General features: G+C 39.0%; 1 protein-coding gene across 1 annotated transcript in view; it reads left to right on the plus strand.

The window, feature by feature from the left end:
• The first annotated feature begins 3,300 nt into the window (after window positions 1–3,300).
• PIK3R4 (phosphoinositide-3-kinase regulatory subunit 4) overlaps window positions 3,301–21,385 on the plus strand; it is a 74,811-nt gene continuing 56,726 nt past the window's right edge. The window contains exons 1-5 of the mRNA XM_007462423.1: window positions 3,301–4,067; window positions 12,929–13,062; window positions 14,212–14,794; window positions 19,159–19,293; window positions 20,881–21,102. Of these exons, the coding sequence (XP_007462485.1) occupies window positions 3,335–4,067; window positions 12,929–13,062; window positions 14,212–14,794; window positions 19,159–19,293; window positions 20,881–21,102 (1,807 nt within the window). The 5' untranslated portion in view covers window positions 3,301–3,334. The remainder of the gene's footprint in view (window positions 4,068–12,928; window positions 13,063–14,211; window positions 14,795–19,158; window positions 19,294–20,880; window positions 21,103–21,385) is intronic.

Genomic DNA, 21,385 nt, shown 5'->3' on the forward strand with positions numbered 1-21,385 from the left:
GAAAGAGTAGAAAAATGTCAAGGATGATCTACGGACTTCCAAATCTGTAGTTTGAGGAACCCAGTGGGTAGTAGTGCTGCCTACTGAAATGGAGAAGAATGGAGGAGAGGAAGTTGCTGGGCTAATAAAAAAAATTCAGCTCTGGATTAAAACATTTTGTGCTTCAAAGGACACCAATATAAAAGAAAAAGACAGCATAGAGAAAAACTATTTGCAAATCTGATAAGGGGTTTGTATCCATAATATATAAAGAAATCTTAAAACTCAATAATAAAAATACAACCGGATTAAAAAAATGGGCAAAGGGTTTGAAAAGACGTTACTCCAAAGAAGATATAAGAACGGCCAGTAAGCACGTGAAAAGATACTCAACATCATTAGTTATTAAGAAAATGCAAGTAAAACCCACATGAAATACTACTTCACACCATAATAAAAAAGATAAATAATAACATGTGTCAGTGAAGATGTAGAGAAATTGAAACCCTTATACATTGCTGGTAGAAATGTAAAACGATGCAGCAACTTTGGCAAATAGTTTGGCAGTTTCTCAATACGTTAAACATAGAGTTACCATGTGACTCCACACTTATGTAACTGAAAGTGGAGTCTGGCTGCTCACCACTCAAAAGCCAATATTGGTGGAAAGGAAAGTTTGCTTTATTTTTGGATGCCAGCAACTGGGGGGGAGGGCGGACTTCTGTCCAAACGTTGACTCCCGCCATGACAATCAGGGGGCAAGAGCTTTTATAGACAGAAGGAGAGGGCTACATGCAGAAACAGCACTGTCAGCTCTGACAGTCACCTTGAAACTGGTCATGTGGTGGTCTGACCAGCGTCATCTTGATTGCTTCAGTTCTAGGGTTGGTTTGTTCCCTGTTCCTTGAGGCCATTTCTTGGAATTGTGGTAGCTTAAGTCATGGCTACAGTCTGGTCATCATGTAGTTAACTTCTTCCACATGGTGGGGGTCTCAGCATCTACAAGACAGCTCATAGGATATGGCTCAGAATATTATCTATAGTGCTTGAGGGAGGAGGAGCTAAAAGTCTTTGACTATGCTTAATGACTAAACTATTATTATTTAGTCTTGTTGAACTGTTTTCCTTTGTTTCTGCATTTTCTCACTTCTCTGATTAAACTTATTCTTTGGCTAAAGTTCTTCCACAGACAAAAGGCAGGCAGAGGACATGGCTGGGAAGGACCATAGGGTCCGGCTCCGTTTCACTTCCACTCCTAGGTGTTTACTCAAGAGGAGTGAAAACATATGATCACAAAAAGCCTTATGCACGAATGTCCATAGCAGCATTATTTGTAATAACCAAAAAAGTGGAAACAACCCAAATGTCTATCAACTAGTGAATGGTAAACAAAATATGAAATATTCGTGCAATAGAATATTTGGCAATAAAAGGGAATGAAATACAAGCTACAACAGGGATAATCCTCAAAAACACATGAAGTGAAAGAAGTCAGTCACAAAGACCCACATGTTGTATACCATATACGCAAAATGTCCAGAATAGGCAAGAAACAGAAAGTAGATTAGTGGTTGCCTAGGGCTGGGATGGGGAGAAACAATGAGCAGAATGGGGAGTGACTGCTAATAGTTACAGGGTTTCATTTTGCAGGTCAGGAAGATATTCTAAAGTTAGATTATAGGTATGATTGCACAATTCTGTAAAAAAAAAAAAAAAAAAATATATATATATATAAATCCATTGATTTTTGTATTTCAAACAGGTGAACTTTATAGTATGTAAATAATATCTCTATAAATCTCTTAAAAAAATTCAACTTGGGATATATTAACTTTCCTAAGCCCGTGAGTCCTCTTAAAGCACTCTGCTCTGGTGTACTTGGGTGAAGGGCATCTGAACAAGTCCTGGGATATGTCAGAAAGCTTCAGAGTTTAGGGATTGGGTAGAAGACCTGGATGGGGAACAGACTGCTGTCAGGGAATCTCGTTTTCTTCGCCCAGGCTCAGGGAGCTCGGCCACGCCCCTCCCTCGTTTCCTAGCAACTGGCTCCGGACTCGCGCTCCTCCTCAGGCCGTCACTTCCGCTCCGCGACAGGAAGTGGGGTCAGAGCCGGCAGCTTTCCCGGGAGTTCAGCGTTCGCAGCGTCTGCAGCCGCTGGAGAAGCGGAGTTTCCCTGGACCTCGCTGCCTGCCTGTCTCCCGGGTTCCACCTCCCGCAGGTGAGGAGGTCCTCAAGGAGTTAGAGGGTCTCGAGGGTCCAGGCCCGCGCGAGAGGAAGGCGAGGCCCGGGAACGCGTGGCAGGCGGGGCGGAGGAGGGGGCTGGCGGGGCGACTCCCTGGGGTCTGGGATCACCTCAGCGTGGCTCGGTGTCTGCTGCGGCCCCGAGAGCTTCCTGCGTCTCCCCCGCGGACCGCCGGGGTCCGGGAGACTGGGACTCCTCTGCGTCCCTCCTGCAGGATTCCCTTCTTCGTTCTTTAAAGGAGGACTCCTCGTAGAGAAGACTCGCCGGACTGCTGACTCCCTTCCCCGCCCAGACCCTGAAGTGACCTGCCATGACCTCCGTGTGAGCGAGCGTTCGGCTTGTGACACTTCCCAGAGTCCCCCAGGGTAAATGTTTGCACGTGTGCACGGCCGTGTGTACATGTTTGTTTTCATTTCCTGCAAAATCTGAGCTAGGGGAACCCTGGGCTGTGTTTGGCAGGTCGGTATTTTAGTTTACTTTTCTTTAGCATCTCTACCAGGGGTTCTTCCTTGTCGTTATGGCAAACCAAACGACTCTGTGCCTTCTGTTAGCTGAGTGGGAAGGCACACTGGAATTAGGCTGGACGGGCTCAAGATATGCTGATTGTTTGGATTTTTTTAGCCCGACCTATTTGTATCAGGCGATTCTTAGTTAGATTTAAGTTATTTATGTGTTTGGGTTTTCTGTTCAAGACTAAAGATTCTTCTTGGACAAAGACTGTGTCATATAGTACTTTTGTAACTCTTATAGCCCCAGCATAATACTGAACACATTAGTAAAGGCTCATTGTTTTAAATTTAAATATCATAAAATACATATTCTAACATTTTCAACTTAATAGAGATGGGGCCTGTTTACATATAAATCAGCTCCTGGAAAGGACAATGTAAAATAACAAGATCTTTTAAGGTAAATATGTCTGAAATTTAGAAGCTGCCCAGAAGGCTAAGTACAGTGCTCTCAGTGGAAGAGAAATATGGTATATCTATCTTATAGGAAGAGGCCACACAAATAATGGTGTTTCATTGCTTGTTTCTTTTCTTTTTCCTAACTTTTTTTTTTTTTTTTTTAAATAGGTGTGTATCCTAACTTACTGAGGTGCTTGCTGCCATTATGGGAAACCAGCTCGCCGGCATTGCTCCCTCCCAGATCCTTTCTGTGGAGAGTTATTTCTCAGACATCCATGACTTTGAATATGATAAGAGTCTGGGGAGTACTCGGTTCTTTAAAGTTGCTCGAGCGAAACACCGAGAAGGCCTAGTGGTTGTGAAGGTCTTTGCAATTCAGGATCCCACGTTGCCTCTAACCAGCTATAAACAAGAGCTTGAGGAACTGAAAATCAGGCTTCATTCTGCACAGAACTGCCTGCCATTCCAGAAAGCAGCAGAAAAAGCATCTGAGAAGGCAGCCATGCTCTTCAGGCAGTATGTGCGAGACAACCTCTATGATCGCATCAGCACCCGTCCGTTCTTAAATAACATTGAGAAGCGCTGGATCGCTTTCCAGATCCTCACAGCTGTGGACCAAGCACACAAATCTGGAGTCCGTCATGGGGACATCAAGACTGAGAATGTGATGGTCACCAGTTGGAATTGGGTCCTTCTAACTGATTTTGCCAGTTTTAAACCCACTTATCTTCCAGAGGACAACCCGGCAGATTTCAACTATTTTTTTGACACTTCACGGAGGAGAACTTGTTATATTGCTCCTGAACGTTTTGTTGATGGTGGATTGTTTGCCACTGAGTTAGAATATATGAGAGATCCTTCAACTCCACTTGTAGACTTAAATAGCAATCAGAGAACAAGAGGAGAGTTGAAGCGAGCAATGGATATCTTTTCAGCAGGTATGTGAGTTGGTCAGCTTTGCTAGGGTGGGAGTGTGCATTTATTTTAACTCTTGAACATAGAAAATTAATTTTTTTGGTAAATCCTGCACTTTTCAGATAGTTGCAGTATTCTTTCACTGGACGTGTTTCAGTACCTAGAAAATCCAAAGAGTGGTTTACTCATTCAGATGTTTAAGGAATATTTGAATTCTCTCTTCTGTATATGTCAGGCACTGTCTTAAGTGATAGAGACATAGATGGGTAATTACGTTTCTCTTTTCAGGGTGCTTACACTTTAATGGGGAGATAGATATGATATTGAAAAAAGACATTTCAGTGCACTGTGGTTTGCTGTGGTGGTGATAAGCTTAGGCTGCTGTTACAGGAACGTATGGATACTTAAATGAATCTCTGGTGGTGATGGGTAGAGTGGCAGGATCAGGAAAGGCATCTCTATTGGAAGGAAGGTATTTAAACTGAGACCTGAAAGGTGATTGGGAGCTAGCTATGGGAAGGGTAGTTTGTTTCAGGCAGAGGGTGTTGCTTATATGAAGACTTGAAGACCAGAGCATGATGCATTGATTTATTAGGGGACTTTAAGTACTTTAGTACATCTGGAACGTAGGGTGTGAGGTAAGCAAGGCCCAGATCAGAAGGGGTCTGGTATGCCCATGCTAGTCTACAGGGACATTATTAGATATGTGTTTTAGACAAAACACTGACTGTAGCAGGAGATAGGAAAACCAGTTAGTAGTCAGCTGCCACAATTCAGGTAAGACATGGTGCTGACTGGCTTCAAGTTGTGACAGTTGGAGAAGGAGTGGAGAAAAGTAATGCTTAAGAGATAATTAGTGGGTAGAATTGTTAGGATTTGGTGATTGATTGGAGGATCAAGAACACTCCTGTTCCCCCGGCTTGGGAAACCAGGGGGATGGTGATACCAGTCACTGAGCTAGGAGACACACGAGGAGGAACAGATAGGGGGTGGGAAGATGCTGAGGTCTGTATTAGATGTTGAGTTGAAGGTGTCAGGGGATATGCAGGGGAAGATGTGTGACAGGCAGTTGTTACAAAGGTTTGGTACATAGAGATGTAGGGTGGAGATGGAGATTTGGTAGTTATCAGGAAATAGGTAGTAGTTACTGTAGCCAAAGGGATGCGTTTCTAGTCGGGGAGTTTGTGGAGAAACTGGTGTGTTAGTTTCTGCTTTCCACCCTCCCTATCCCACCCCTCTAGGTGGTCATAAACCACCTAGCTGATCTCCCTGTGCTATGCGGCTGCTTCCCACTAGCTATCTATTTTACGTTTGGTAGTGTATATATGTCCAGAAGTGATTCTTAAGTGTTTTTGGCTCCCCTTAAAGACTTTGATGAAACCAGTGACCTCCTTCTTTGGAAAAAAGTACCATACATTCATATACATTACATACACAGACCACATGAAGCTTGGTCATGGATTGTAGGCTATCTATGAACTTCTGGAGGAGAAGTGGGCTGAGGATGGTATCCTGAGGAATACCATATGAACTCTAGCATCACTGACATTTTTTGTAAATTTTGCAAAGGTTGGTTTTAATCTTTTTCTCACCTGTAGGTTTCCTACAAAGAAAACATAAATTGAGTTGTATTTTAGATTATTTAGGAAAAGTGATATAATTAATGAAGAAATGTATTTCATCTAGGGGGACAAATGAGCTTTGTTACACAGGATTGTACCTCTCTCTGTTGGTCTGTTCAGCTCACTAGTCTATGTCCCAAGGTAATACTGAGGGAGGGTATTTTTGATGAGGTGGGGTAGCTTCCACATTGTAAATATAACAAGATTAGAAATGTAATCCATCAAAGTCCCAACCTGATCAGTGAATTTATCTAAATTTTTCTTGAACTATTTTTACCTTTTAAACTTACTGTAATGTAAATAGGACTCCTCCAGCTTAGAAATGTGATCACTTTCTAGCTTCAGCGGATCATTTGTAGCTTTTTTTTAAATAAAATTGAGGTATAATTGACATATAACATTAGTTTCAGGTGTACAACATAATGATTTGATATTTGTTATGTGTTGGGAAATGATCACCACAAGTGTAGTTAACATCTGTCACCATATGTAGTTACAAATTTTGTTTTTTCTTGTGGGTGAAAACTTTTGAAATCTACCCTCTTAGCAACTATAGTCACCTTGCTCTGCATTCCATCTCCATGACTTATTTATTTTATAACTGGAAGTTTGTTATAGTTTTAAAATTTCAGGGATTGATGAAGAGTTTATATTTATCCTTTCTGTGTGCATTATAGTCATTATAGTTTTGTGAAGTTCAACAGAATTCTTACTCAGCATTTGTTTTTCCAGACTAAAGAGCTCTACATTGTTTTGGCTGAAGATTTCATTATTTCTTTGAAAGAGGTGGGTGGGATCTCTTCACCTCCCACTGCTCCTAAGATTTGATTTAGGCTCTTTGGGTTTGAAGGTTAGGCTCTCTGGGTTTGAATGTTACTTTTTCCCCATCCTAAGGCCTAGTGATGGTTCCTGGCTGCTAGTTTGGGAGAAGTGTATATATTCTGTGTCTCTGGTCATATATATGGGCAGAGCCTTGCTTGCTGGAGATCTTTCATTCATTCATTCACTTTTTCATTCATTCACTTGACAAGTATTTGACAAGTATTATGTGTAAGGCACTGCTGTGTAGGTGTTGGGAATGCAGCTGTGAACAATACTGATAGAGTTTCTGCACTCATGGAGCTGGCATTCTAAGTGTGGGCAGGGAGAGAGAATAAAAAAATAAGTAAGAAAGTTAATTTTGATTAGTGATAAGTGCTGTGATGAAGTGCTATGATTTCTAAGTGGATGACAAGGGCTGGTAGATAAAATGAAGGCCTCCCCTGAAGGTGACATTGATATGAGATCTGAATGATAAAGAAGGACTCAGTGATGATAAAGACAACTTTTTTACACAATGTATTTATTTATTTATTTATGGCTGTGTTGGGTCTTCATTTCTGTGCATGGGCTTTCTCTAGTTGTGGCAAGTGGGGGTCACTCTTCATCGCGGTGCGCAGGCCTCTCACTATCGCGGCCTCTGTTGTTGCGGAGCACAGGCTCCAGACGCGCAGGCTCAGTAAGATAAAGACAACTTGAACAAATTGTTCTATAGAGAAATAACCAACCCATAACACCTCTTCCAGAATACCATTTTTTTTTTCTTTTCTTTTGCAGTACGCGGGCCTCTCACTGTTGTGGCCTCTTCCGTTGCGGAGCACAGGCTCCGGATGCGCAGGCTCAGCGGCCATGGCTCACGGGCCTAGCTGGTCCGCGACGTGTGGGATCCTCCCGGACCGGGGCACGAACCCGTGTCCCCTGCATCGGCAGGCGGACTCTCAACCGCTGCGCCACTGGGGAAGCCCCCAAAGCAATCTTGAGAAAGAAAAACGGAGTCGGAGGAATCAGGCTCCCCGACTTCAAACTATACCACAAAGTCACAGTAATTAAGACAGTATGGTACTGGCACAAAAATAGACATATAGATCAATGGTACAGGGTAGAAAGCCCAGAGATAAACCCACGCACATATGGTCACCTAATTTACAACAAAGGAGGCAAGAACATACAATGGAGAAAAGACAGCCTGTTCAATAAATGGTGCTGGGAAAACTGGACAGCTACATGTAAAAAAATGAAATTAGAACACTCCCTAACACCATACACAAAAATAGACTCTAAATAGATTAAAGACCTAAATGTAAGACCAGACACTATAAAACTCTTAAAGGGAAACACAGAAAAAACACTCTTTGACATAAACCACAGCAAGATCCTTTTTGACCCACCTCCTACAGTAACGGAAATAAAAACAAAAATAAACAAATGGGACTTAATTAAACTTCAAAGCTTTTGCACAGCAAAGGAAACCATAAACAAGACAAAAAGACAACCCTCAGAATAGGAGAAAATATTTGCAAGTGAAACAACAGACAAAGGATTAATCTACGAAGTCTACAAACAGCTCATGGAGCTCAATAACAAAAAAACAAACAATCCAATTAAAAAATGGGTGGAAGACCTAAATAGACATGTCACCAAGGAAGACATACAGATGGCCAAGAGGCACATGAAAAGATGTTCAACATCATTAATTATTAAAGAAATGCAAATCAAAACTACAGTGAGGTATCACCTCACGCCCGTCAGAATGGCTATTATCAAAAAATCTAGAAACAATAAATACTGGAAAGGGTGTGGTGAAAAGGGAACCCTCCTGCACTGTTGGTGGGAATGTAAATTGATACAACCACTATGGAAAATAGTATGGAGGTTCCTTAAAAAACTAAAAATAGAACTACCACATGACCCAGCGATCCCACTACTGGGCATATACCCTGAGAAAACCATAATTCAAAAGGACTCTCAATGCGCCACCAGGGAAGCCCTAGAATACCATTTTAAAAGTTGCAAGAAAGGGGACTTCCCCTGCGGTCCAGTGGTTAAGACTCTGAGCTTCCACTGCAGGGAGCATGGGTTCCATCCCTGGTCAGGGAAATAAGATCCCACGTGGTACGTGATGCATCCAAAAAATTAAAAAAGAAAAAAAGTTGCAAGAAAAAAAAATCCTGTATTTACCTCTGTATTAGTTTACTAGGGATGACATGACAAAATACTCCAGACTGGGTAGCATAAACAAAAATTTATTTTCCCTCAGTTCTGGAAAGTTCCCTCAGAGCCTGGAAGTCCAAGATCAAGGTGCCAGCAGGGTTGATTTCTCTTGAGCCCTCTCTCCTTGAGTTCCAGGTGGCCACTTTTCCCTTGGTGTTCCTTCCTCTTATAAGGACACCAGTCATAATGGATTAGGGCCCCACCTTTATGACCTTATTTAACCTTAATTACCTCTCTAAAGGCTCTGTCTCCAAATAGTCACATTCTAAGGTGTTAGGGCTTCAACATAGGAATTTAGGGGGGTGGTGAGGGATGTAGTTCAGTCTGTAAACAATCTCCATTTAGTTGTAAATAAATGTTCTTTATTTTTACAGTATTTGGAAATAATTTCAAACTTAAAAACTTGCAAAAATAAAAATAGTACATAGATCCTACATAAATCCTTTACCCAGATTCACCTGTTAACGTCTTGTTCCAATTGCTTTATCACTTATACCTTTTCTCTGCACTCTGTACCCCACACTCCCCACCCTTCCTCCCCACCCCTCCATGGCCCTTTGCCCCAAGTACTTTAGTATTTCCTAAGACCCCAGTATTCTCTTACATAAAGCTTATGTAACTGTATGTTGCAGTTACCAACTGCAGTGAATTTAACATTGATAGAATTATTTACACTTTTTATTCTAATTTTGTATTTGACCCAGTAACATCCTTTATAGCATTTTTTCTCCTCCAGGACACGACCCAGTCTAGGGTCAGGTATTGCATTTAGTTGTCATGTCTCTTTAGCTTCCTTTAATCTGGAACATTTTCACAGTCTTTCTTTGTCATTATGACATTGACATTTTTTGAAGAATACCTCTCCCCTTAAATTTTTAAAAATTATTTTTATACTCTTTATTTAAAATAATAGACTCATAGTAAGTTGCAAAAATAATGAAGAACCCTTCACACAGCTACCCCCAGTGACATCTTATATGACTGTAGTACCATATCAGAATCAGGAGTTGACATTGGTGCATTATTGTTAACTAGACTTACACCTTATTTAGTTTTCACCAGCTTTTACCTGCACTGTGTGTATGTGCTTGGCCTCACCTCTTTCTTTTTCAATAGAATGGTCCTCATTTTGTATGTATCCTCAGTTTCCTTGTGATTAGATTCAGGTTATTCATTCTCAGTAGGAATACTGTGTAGGTGATTATGTCTTCACAGTATCGAATCTGGAGGCAAATGGTGTCTGTTGGTGATGTTAATTTTGATCACGTGGTCACGTTCTTGCCCAATTTCTCCCCTCTGTAGTTACTTTTTGTTTTTTTAATCCCTTGCAACTAACAAGCAACCTGTGAGAAGAAACTTTAAGACCATGCAAATATCCTGCCAGTCATCACAGTTTCCTCTTTGATTTGGTGTCTGTTGATCATTCTTGCCTGATCCAGTCTTTACTATGATGGTTGCAAAATGATGATCTTCCAACTCCAGCACTACCTCCACATTTACCAGAAGGCCCTCAGCATTCTTGTGTGCTCAAGTGTCCTGTCTTTCCCCTCATTTATTTATTATTATTGGCATGGACTCTTTAATTCCTGTACGCAGTTTGCTAATATTTTTTGGAGGATTTTTATCTATATTCATCAGGGATTGGTCTGTAGTTTGCTTTACTTGTGATGTCTTTGTCTGGTTTGCTACTAGGGTAATACTGGCCTCATAGAATGACTTGGGAAGTGTTCCTCCTCTTCTGTTTTTGGAATTTGTCAAGGATTGTTGTTAATTATTTTAATGTTTGACAGAATTCACCTGTTAAGCCATGTTGGCTTAGGTTTTTCTTTGTGCAAAGTTTTTCATTACTAATTCAGTCTCTTTAAAAGGTCTATTCAGATTTTTTAAGTCACCTTTGGTAATCTTTATCTTTCTAGGAATCTTTCCATTTCATATAGTTTATCTGTTTTTTGGCATACATTTGTTTAAAGTATTCCCTTATAATTCTTTTCATTTTTGTGAGGTTGGTAGTAATGTCCCCTTTTTCATACCTGATTTTCATAGTTTGAGTCATCTCTCTTAGAAAATCTTGTCAATTCTGTTGAGCTTTTCAAAGCACCAACTTTTGGTTTTGTTGATGTTCTCTATTGTATTTTATTCTCTATTTCATAAAATTTCACCCCAATATCTATTGTTCCTTTCTTTCTTTTTGCTTTGGTTTTAGTTTGCTTCTTAAGGTTAAGATTATTGTTGTTTTTTTTAAAAAATAAATTTATTTTATTTATTTATTTTTGGCTGCGTTGGGTCTTCGTTGCTGTGCACGGGCTTTCTCTAATTGCGGCAAGCAGGGGCTACTCTTTGTTGTGGTGCATGGGCTTCTCATTGTGGTGGCTTCTCTAGTTGTGGAGCACGGGCTCTAGGCGTGTGGGCTTCAGTAGTTGCAGCACACGGGCTCTAGTTGTGGCTTGCAGGCTCTAGAGCACAGGCTCACTAGTTGTGGCGCCCAGGCTTAGTTGCTCCGTGGCATGTGGGATCTTCCCAGGCCAGGGTTCGAACCTGTGTCCCCTGCATTGGCAGGCAGATTCTCAACCACTGCGCCACCAGGGAAGCCCTAAGTTATTGCTTTGAGCTCTTATAAAATAGGTGTTTATAGTTATACATTTTCTCTAAATGCTGCTTTTAGTTGCATCCCATACATTTTTGTATGTTGATTTTGTTTTCATTCATCTCAAAGTATTTTCTAATTTTCCTTTGATCATTGGTTATTTGAGTGTGTTGTTTAATTTCTACATATTTGTTAATTTTTCAGATTTTCTTCTGTTACTGATTTTTTTCATTCCATTGTGGTTTGAAGGATGTAATTTGTATGATTTCAGTCCTTTTAAATTCATTGAAGCTTGTTTTATGGTCTAGCATATGGTTTCATCTGGAGAGTGTTCCACATGTACTTGAGAAGAGTTTTGTATTCTGTTGTTAGATGGCGTGTTCCTTTCATGTCTGTTAGATCTGGTTTATAGTATTGTTCAGTTCTTCTGTTTCCTTCTTGCTTAAGGTGTTCTTAATAGTTATTTTAATTTTTTATTCTAAAACTTGACACTGTATGGATAGAAATTAAGAAATTTATTGAGTGTTTATTATGTATCAGGAGCTGTCTTAGTTGCTGGAGATTTTTCAGTGAACAAAATAGACAAAAATCCCTTATGGAGTCTGCATTCTAGTGGGTATATGGACAATAAATAAATAAATACATAAAATATATAATGTGGCATTTGGTGATGTGGGGAAAAACAGCAGGGAAAGGGGAAGGGGAATGTGTTAGATAACGAGTGTGGGGTAGTTGTAGTGGGGGGGCTTGGAATTTTAAACTGGGCAGTCAAGAAATGCCTTACTGCTAAGATGACATTTGATTCAAGGTCTAAAGGAAGTTTAGGTGTAAGCCATGAGGGTGCTTGCGGGTATAGTATTCCAGGCAGAGGGACCAACACATGCAAAGGCTGTGACTAACGTTGTTTAAGGATCTCCTTAAGATTTTTAAAGTGCATGTCATATACTGATTCAGTGAAACTGCTTTGTCTTTTTTGGAATGTAGTTGCTTTATTTGTTCCTTGTTTGAAGATTATGTAAGTGCAAAATGAAAGGTATCTCTGTTTCCCTCTCTAATCTTACAGCCACACTTCTTAGCACTTCTCATTTTATAAGTGTGTCTGTTCACTGGTTTACTTTATTTCTTTCTTCCTAGAGTGAAAGCTTCATGAGGGCAGAGTTTTTATCTGTTTTATGCACTGAGTCTAGTGTGTGGTAAACACCTGATAACTTTTTGTTTAATGATGAATAAATGAGTTGTCAGAAGTTACTTCTCAGTAGTTTCTTATAAACTTAATATCTATAAATTCATATTTTAAAAGAATACTTTCTTATGGCTTTGAACCTGTCTTTGTATCTCTGAATGTATGTGTGTATATAACATGTGTAATTGTTTTCATTTATAGAACCAGGAAGTAATTTTGATTTAATTTTTTTTAAGAAGGAGAAAAATTAAATAGGCCTTTTTTGACTTTATACTTTTAGAAACTGATGATTAGGCAATAGACATTTTTCTTGTCTTGCTGGATTGTAGTTGTATGTTGCGTTAAACATTTTAATTAGGTTTACTTTGAGTTTTGCATCTTGAGTTTTATGAATTCTCTGAATTCTTGATCTGTATTAATATCTTGCATTTCATTTTTAATGGAATTATATCTGCTATTTTCCAGGTTGTGTGATAGCTGAGCTTTTTACAGAAGGTGTGCCACTATTTGATCTCTCTCAACTTTTGGCTTACAGAAATGGACAGTTTTTCCCTGAACAGGTGCTGAATAAAATTGAAGATTGCAGTATCAGAGAATTGGTAACTATGCTATAAATATTTCTCACTTTTGCATTAGTCAGTTCTCTGGAATGTTCTGAATTTGGGACAAGCAGTAAAACCCCATAGACTCATATACCAGCCTATTGTTTTTACTTTGTTAGGCAGAAGTGTACAGTTTTTTCCCCCTTCTTAGGCACAGAGCTCATTTGACTTTATATTACACACACACACACACACACACACACACACACACACACACACATGCACGCATCTTTCCATTATAATCTTTAGCTCTGCTTTGGACAGATTTGGAAGGAAGTAAGGAGGTGCTTGGGGGTTAGAGATTGTCCAGGGTAGAGCTTGCTAGTAAGAAATGAAGAGGATAAATATCTAAAACGAGGAGACAGGAAACAGCAACTTGAATGTAATACAGCAGTATAGGGGCATTTCATATAAAAACAACTAGCTTTGTGTACCTCCCTTGACCCTGAGGTCAGGTCTGGAAGGGGAGCTGTAGAATCACACATTAGTATAGCAGAACAGATGTGAGGAATTCTTTGGGAGGTCACGTAAGCCGTATATCCACAGTACTGTTTGAGGGGATCTTTTCTAAGTCAATCAATACAGTAAGTGATGCATGTGATGATGACTCTGAGCCACGGAAAGGTTATGTATATTTAAAATATTCTTTAGTAAGGTAGGGAAACATGCATTTTGATTTCTTTTACGAACGGCAAATATTAAGAAATAAGATGCTCCAGAGGAAGCCAATTTAGCTCACGTTCAGTGAACAGTACACTGGATTAGGAGTTGGCATATCTGGCTGTTCTAGGTGTGGCACTCATTATCATGTTGTGTTGGCTAGGTAACTTTATGAATTTGGGCCTACCTTTTCTTAACTGTGAAAGGAGTGAATTTGACTGATTTTTAAGGCTAACCCTCTTTATGTGTCTGGCCCATCTGGAGTATGTTAATACATGATTTCTTGTTGCTTCATAGGATGGTAGTAGAGTCACATATTACTCAGTAGTCAGGTTCTGAAAGTAGTTTGAAAGATAAAGATTAGAAAGAGTCAGAATTACCTCACATATCCTTTAAATCATGTGTTAAGTTGCCGTTGTAGCTTTCATCTGATTTAATTTTCTGTTCTCAAATCTATTTTTTACTCCCTTTCTTGCCTTGGTATAGGTAACTCAGATGATTCACCGGGAACCAGATAAACGTTCAGAGGCAGAAGATTACTTAAAGCAGCAGCGTGGCAATGCCTTTCCTGAAATATTTTACACTTTCCTTCAGCCCTACATGGCCCAGTTTGCCAAGGAAACATTTCTTTCTGCAGATGAGCGCATTCTGGTTATAAGGAAGGATTTGGGCAACATTATCCACAATCTCTGTGGACATGATCTGCCAGAGAAAGCAGAAGGAGAGCCTAAGGAAAATGGGCTGGTTATCTTGGTGTCAGTTATAACCTCCTGCCTACAGACCCTTAAATATTGTGATTCCAAGCTTGCTGCTCTGGAACTTATTCTCCATTTGGCCCCAAGACTAAGTGTAGAAATTCTTTTGGATCGTATTACTCCGTATCTTTTGCATTTCAGCAGTGACTCTGTTCCTAGAGTGAGGGCTGAAGCCTTGAGGACGTTGACCAAAGTTCTTGCTCTTGTCAAAGAGGTTCCTCGCAATGATGTTAACATCTACCCGGAATATATTCTGCCAGGCATAGCCCACTTAGCCCAGGATGATGCTACTATTGTTAGACTAGCCTATGCTGGTAAGACCTTATTGTCCAAGTAATAACCACTCATATTTTTGAAGTTAGTGACTATAATACCTCTTGTTTCTCTGATATCTTTGGGAATTCCAAGAGTGAACTTTGGTCCTTGAACTATTTGTGTACATTTTAATAATATTTATAGCCGATCTGTTCCTGGAACTCAAGCTTTGTGTGTATCCTTATTTTTGAGGTTATCAGAATTATTAAGTGAAAAATATATAATACCAGAATCTTATGATTTTACTGGGAGTATTATTATTATTATTGTTTTCAGTCCAAAGCTTGGGAAGCAGAGCGGCAGTTTTTTTGTTTTTATGTTTTGGTTTAAAAAAAAAAAAAAAAATATATATATATATTTATTTATTTAATGAATGAATGACTGTGTTGGGTCTTCATTTCTGTGCGAGGGCTTTCTCCAGTTGCGGCAAGTGGGGGCCACTCTTCATCGCGGTGCACGGGCCTCTCACTATCGTGGCCTCTCTTGTTGTGGAGCACAGGTTTCAGATGTGCAGTCTCAGTAGTTGTGGCTCATGGGGCCTAGTTGCTCCACGGCATGTGGGATCTTCCCAGACCAGGGCTCGAACCCATGTCCCCTGCAGTGGCAGGCAGATTCTCAACCACTGTGCCACCAGGGAAGCCCTGGGAGTATTATATTTAATTTGGAGTAAGACTAATGTTCACAAGTATGTGCTTCTGATCTAGTGTCTTTAGGCCTTTATAAAGTTTCTCTGAACAAATACGTTTGTTTGAATATCAGTATTAGGATATAACAGTCTATTGCTGTTGAAAAAGATTAATTTTGCTGGGTAATTTGGTGTTGAAAGGACCTAGCCTGTTTGTTAAGTTACTGAATTTTAAGGTCCTTTCAGTTTACTATGATGCTTAAGAAGTGTGGCTTCTTTGTGATGAGCTGAGTGTGTTATATAACAAACTTACCAGTTTTGTTTGTAATTTTCATAAAATAAGTGATAGAGATTCATATTTTTAGCTCCCCAAATTAATTTTGAATGCTTATTTCTGCATGGAAAATGTCATTGAAACGTTTACATAATTTCATCATTTATTTTTAAAATGTAATCTGATGAAATCAGGAATTCTGAAGTCTTTGTAAGTAGTACATAACGTGTGGTGATGATATTGTCTCTTTATTTGAAAGATACTTGCTTATTCATTATTTTATGATTTACTTGTCATTATTTTAACAGAATGTGAAAAATGGTCTTTGGACTCTGTGTTTATGGCTAGGCACATCCACAAAGTGGTTGGTGGTTGTTGGCTTTTTAAAAAATACGTATTTTTAAAAATATTTACCCATCTGCCTATTTATTTATGGTTTCTGATTTCCATAGCTTTACAGGTGTAAATTTTAGGCTTAGAAAATTCAGGATTTCTTTAAGACATATCCAAGTTTATCATTTGGAACAAAGCATGTTTACAGTTCACTTGATAAATAGAAATACAGTTGACCCTTGAACAACGTGGAGGTTAGGGATGCTGACCCCCCACCCCCACACACAGTTGAAAATCCCCGTATGATTTATAGTTAGCCCTCTATCCATGGTTCCACATCTGTGGGTTCAACCAACCATGGATTGTGTTATACTGTAGTATGTACTCTTGAAAAAAAATTCGAGTGTTGTTCAAGGATCAACTGTAATTGAACTGGATAAAATTAACTGAAAGAAAAGCTTATGATTTTTAAAAAACAAGCTGTGTTTTTTAGACTGTTATGACCTACTTTTGGCCCAGTGTATCGTGGTCTTTTCTCAATTGTGGTAAGTAGGTAAGGTTCTGATGTGTAGGTACCATATTAACATACTTATATTCAATTTCTAGCAGTCACAGCATAAAAACAATAGCTACTGTTTATTGAAAAACCTGCTTTGTATATACTGCTCAGGGTTGCAAGGGTTAGTTGCAAAAGATATAGAGATTCTAAAATAGGTTCTAGATTCTAAGATTTTAAGATCTGTGTATCTCTTGAAACTGACACTTGGAACAGCCTTGAGCAGTAGATGTTATAGTGCCTTCATTTCCCAGCTGAGGTATTGGGGATGGGAGAGGCTAAGGGACACGACCAAAGTGTATCTGGACTAGTTCTTTCTCAGTTCTCAGAGCTGCTGGTCTAGACCTTGATTTTGAAGCAACCTGCTTTTATTTTACCCAGGTGTGCTGGGTCTTAGTGGTAAGAGTCCATGGTAACCCAGGGTCAGTGCCAGGACCTTGCAGTGCCCCATGCCACCCAGCCATGGTGAACCATGGCTTAGTGCATGATAAAGCTGCCTTTTTAGATAGAATCTAAAGTCTCTTTGAACTTGTATGGTTAAGTGTAATTAAACCACACATGTCAGTAATTATAAAAGTTTAAAAATCAATTAAAAATTTCTTTTATAGCATTGTTTTCAAACTCAGAGATGCTGGTCTAGATTTGTTTCTTGTGTAAAGTGAACTGATAAGTGTGTTGTAGTTTATGAACTTACATGGGGAGATAAACATAGATCTGCTCAGACTTGAGAGGTGCCCAGGAAAGTAAGAGATTTTTCCTAATAAAGATATTTTCACTAAAGTGGGGATATTCATCGAGAACCATCAGGGGATGGTGTAGAATTCTCCCATCTTTAGGGTGAGCAGGCATTGCAGGGTATTAATAACTTGCTTATTTAGAGGTAAATTTTTGTTCTACACAGAACAGTGTTGAACCTGGCAGCAGTGGGGCGTGGGACTCCAGGATGAAGGGAATCACTGTATTCAATAGACTCAAAAATGTCAGTTATTGTGGGATGCATCTCAATTTCGGAGATGTTAAAAAGTGAAGAAAAAGTGAGTCTTAGAATCAGTAAAATAAGGTAGTTTATGTTCAGTGCTACTCACTGCTGAGAAGGAAAAGAGTGCAGTCTTTGCGGGTATAGTCGTATACTAGGAAGCATGGAAGTGGAAGGAAAAGAAGGATAGAGGCACAGGAATAAATAAAAATGGAAGGAAGAGGAAAGTATAAGCAAAGAGCAGATATAGCTAACAGCAGGTGTGATAGCAGAACTTAGAAGTAGATACTTTCACAGTGGTGAGGAGTATAAATAGTCTTAATAGATGATCAGAGAGAAAGGAGAAGATACAGACCACTGCAGGAGTGTGACAAACAGTCTGGCACTTTGGTTCACTAAGAACCCCAGAGTATCACTTGTAAAGCAGTCCAGTAAGGGTTGATGCACTTTGGTAATGGTTCTTTGAGGTGGATGTGACTCAGTTATGTATGAGGAAACTGCGACTCAGATTGGTTAAGCAGCCAGCTAGTAAGTGCCAAGGTCAAGGTTTAAAAAAAAAAAAAAAAATTAATTAAATTTTGGCTGCGTTGGGTCTTTGTTGCTGTGCGTGGGCTTTCTCTAGTTGCGGTGAGTGGGGACTACTCTTCAATGTGGTACACGGGCTTCTCATTGTGGTGGCTTCTCGTTGCGGAGCACGGCCTCTAGGCACACGGGCTTCAGTAGTTGTGGCACACGGGCTCAGTAGCTGTGGCTCAAGGGCTCTAGAGCAGGCTCAGTAGTTGTGGCACATGGGCTTAGTTGCTCTGCGGCATATGGGATCTTCCTGGACCAGGGCTCGAACCCGTGTCCCCTGCATTGGCAGGAGGATTCTTAACCACGGCGCCACCAGGGAAGCCCCCAGGGTCAAGGTTTGAATCAGGGTCTGTGTGATTCCAAAGGCCAGCTTGATCTGTGATTTTAATGTGAAAATGTGTTTCTCTGTTAGCCTACTGCATATCTCTTACCTGATAAGAAACTGTTTAAAAGGTAGGTCTTTGTGGAAGGATTCAGCTTTTTTTGCCTCAGATGTTTTGAGTGCTATATTTTGGGCTATTTGGTATTTTTTTCCAGTTCTATTGAGATATAATAGACATACATCACTGTATAATTTTAAGGTGTAGAGCATAATGGTTTGACTTAAGTATATTGTGAAATGATTACTGCAGTAAGTTTAGTTAGCGTCCATCATCTCACGTAGATATAATAAAAAGAAAAAAAAGGAAAAAAAATTTTTTTCCTTGTGATGAGAGCTCTTAGGATTTACTCCAATAACTTTCATATATACCATACAGCAACATTAACTATAGTTATCATGTTGTACATTTCTGTATTTTTTAAAGAAGCTTATGATTTGTTATTAAAACAGGTAGTTTGGGTATAGTTGTAGATTATGAGATTAGTTACTAAAAGTCTGATTAGGTTAAGTGCTAAATTGAAAAGTCCTGCTTTTCTTTAGTCTTAATGATTATTATTTATATGTATTGAGACTTAAGGAAGAAAAGTTATAAGTATTACACACATTTATGATTATAATTATTATGAATTTTCTTCCTTTTATAGAAAACATAGCTCTGCTGGCAGAAACAGCTTTGAGATTCCTGGAATTAGTACAGTTGAAAAATCTCAGTATGGAAAATGACCCAAATAGTGAAGAAATAGATGAAGTTACACATCCCAGTGGAAATTATGACACAGGTAGTATGATTTTCTGTTATTTAGAATGAATTGCTGATGTGAACTTGCAACGAACTCTCACTTAAAATTTTAATGTAAAATGAAAGAATACCAGATTTATAGAGGGAAGGATTCTGCTGTCTGACTGTTCTTTTTTACTCTTATACATTGTTATTTAGCCAGAAAATGACCAACTTGTCACCACAGATTCTAAGCTCAGTAGTTTTTCAGCCAGAATTGGTTTGTGTCAACAGCAAAGCTAGCTGAATTATACAATTCTTACAGGATAAAAGGAAAAAACATTGGAAACAGCATAGCCAAAGAATCTAAACCTTTTCTCCTTATGTGAGTATATTTTGAGTGTCCTCAGTCATAAACTGTGTTTCTTTCATACTACCTATGATTTATGTATCAGAACCCACACCTTTTACTGTAAAGGAGCAATGTGATGGTAAATTCTGTGAGGTCAGAGTCCCTGCCCCAAGTTTCTCTACATCCACACAGCTTTTAACAGGCTTTTAATGAATGTTTATTATGTTAAAGATTTAGAAGTCAAATAATGTACTTAGATCTATTTCAAGATGTTTCTAGTTCATAAAAACTAGAGAAGTCTACTTTTCAGATTTTTATGCTGTAGACAACTGTAGTGTCTCAGTTACTTGTTAGAATGGATCATTTTATGCAGCAAATATTATTTGGAGTTGAAGACACTGGAATAATTTTAAACTTATAGAAGGATGTATCAGAAAGGAAATCCTCACTTTTTTTCATGGAATTACTTAGAAAATAATACTGTCCTACATCCTATAACCATGTAATTGGACCTTTTAAATAATGAAGCTAGGCATTAAAACTTTAGGGGAGTTAATCTGAAGTTTTTCCTAATGTGAACATAGAATTGTGCCTTTCAGACTGCCTTTTCCCTTGACAGTGGCTGCCCTCATTCATTTAGTTGGCAGATAATTGTTAAACGTAAGCTTTGCATCACGCAATTCGTGTGCTTGCTGTAAGCACTAGGGATATAGTGGTAAATAAGACAGAAAAGATCTCTGCTCTTGAGGTTGTTTCAGTAAGGAAAAGACAAACAACTAAGTAAATAAATAAATGAAAAGGGGAGGGTAGGTAGGTGATAAGGTCAGAGAAGGCGGCAGTGGCTAGATCATGTAAAGCCTTGTCAGGACTTGCAATGTATTTTCTGGCTTTCTAAAATATAATTAACCGACCTTTAAAAATGCTTTCTCAAAGAATTGACCTGTACCATCAGATTATATCCTGAACCAGTCCAGTAATTTCAAGTCCTTGATTTAGTTGATCTTATTGGGGCAGTATGATCTCCCTCTGGTGCTTCCCCATAGGTTTTCTTTGAGCCTTGTAAATTAACTAGTGAGATAGTAACCATGCCTGTGGCATCTGCTTATTAGGATGTTTTTCAATCTATATTTCATTTTCCCAACTATCCTTCAGAGCTTTGAGTAGTGGAGAAACTTAGTAATTATAGACTTTCTCTGGTGGCTTCTGTAATCATTCTCTTTTCTCCAAGCAGTGAGAAAGACTGGGTCTATATGTTTGGAGAAAAGAAAATTGATCGTATTTTTCCTTTTTTTTTAGAGCTCCAAGCCTTACATGAAATGGTCCAGCAGAAAGTTGTCACTTTGCTAAGTGACCCTGAAAATATCGTGAAACAAACCTTAATGGAAAATGGAATAACACGGCTGTGTGTGTTCTTTGGACGTCAGAAAGCCAATGATGTTTTATTGTCCCACATGATCACTTTCCTGAATGATAAAAATGATTGGCATCTGCGTGGAGCTTTTTTTGATAGTATAGTTGGTATGTTTTTTGTTTGTTTTTAAATTATCTTTAAGATTTGAATTATCTTCTCAAACAGATACTTTGATGCAGTCTGAAAGGTGATAGTACTACCAAATTTTATTAGTAATGAAATGAGTTCCTGGTATTTCTGTCTTCATGCTGCTTTTGGTTGATGGAAGTATCTTAGTTGATCAAGGGATTGGTTAATAAAACTGATATACCCTTATAAAGGGATACTATGTGGTCATTAAAAAGTATGTTTTAAAAGAAAATTTAATGACCTGGGAAAGTACCATGAAAT

Source organism: Lipotes vexillifer, unplaced genomic scaffold, assembly GCF_000442215.2.
Source record: "Lipotes vexillifer unplaced genomic scaffold, Lipotes_vexillifer_v1.1 scaffold884, whole genome shotgun sequence".
NCBI classification, from domain to species: Eukaryota; Metazoa; Chordata; class Mammalia; order Artiodactyla; family Lipotidae; genus Lipotes; species Lipotes vexillifer.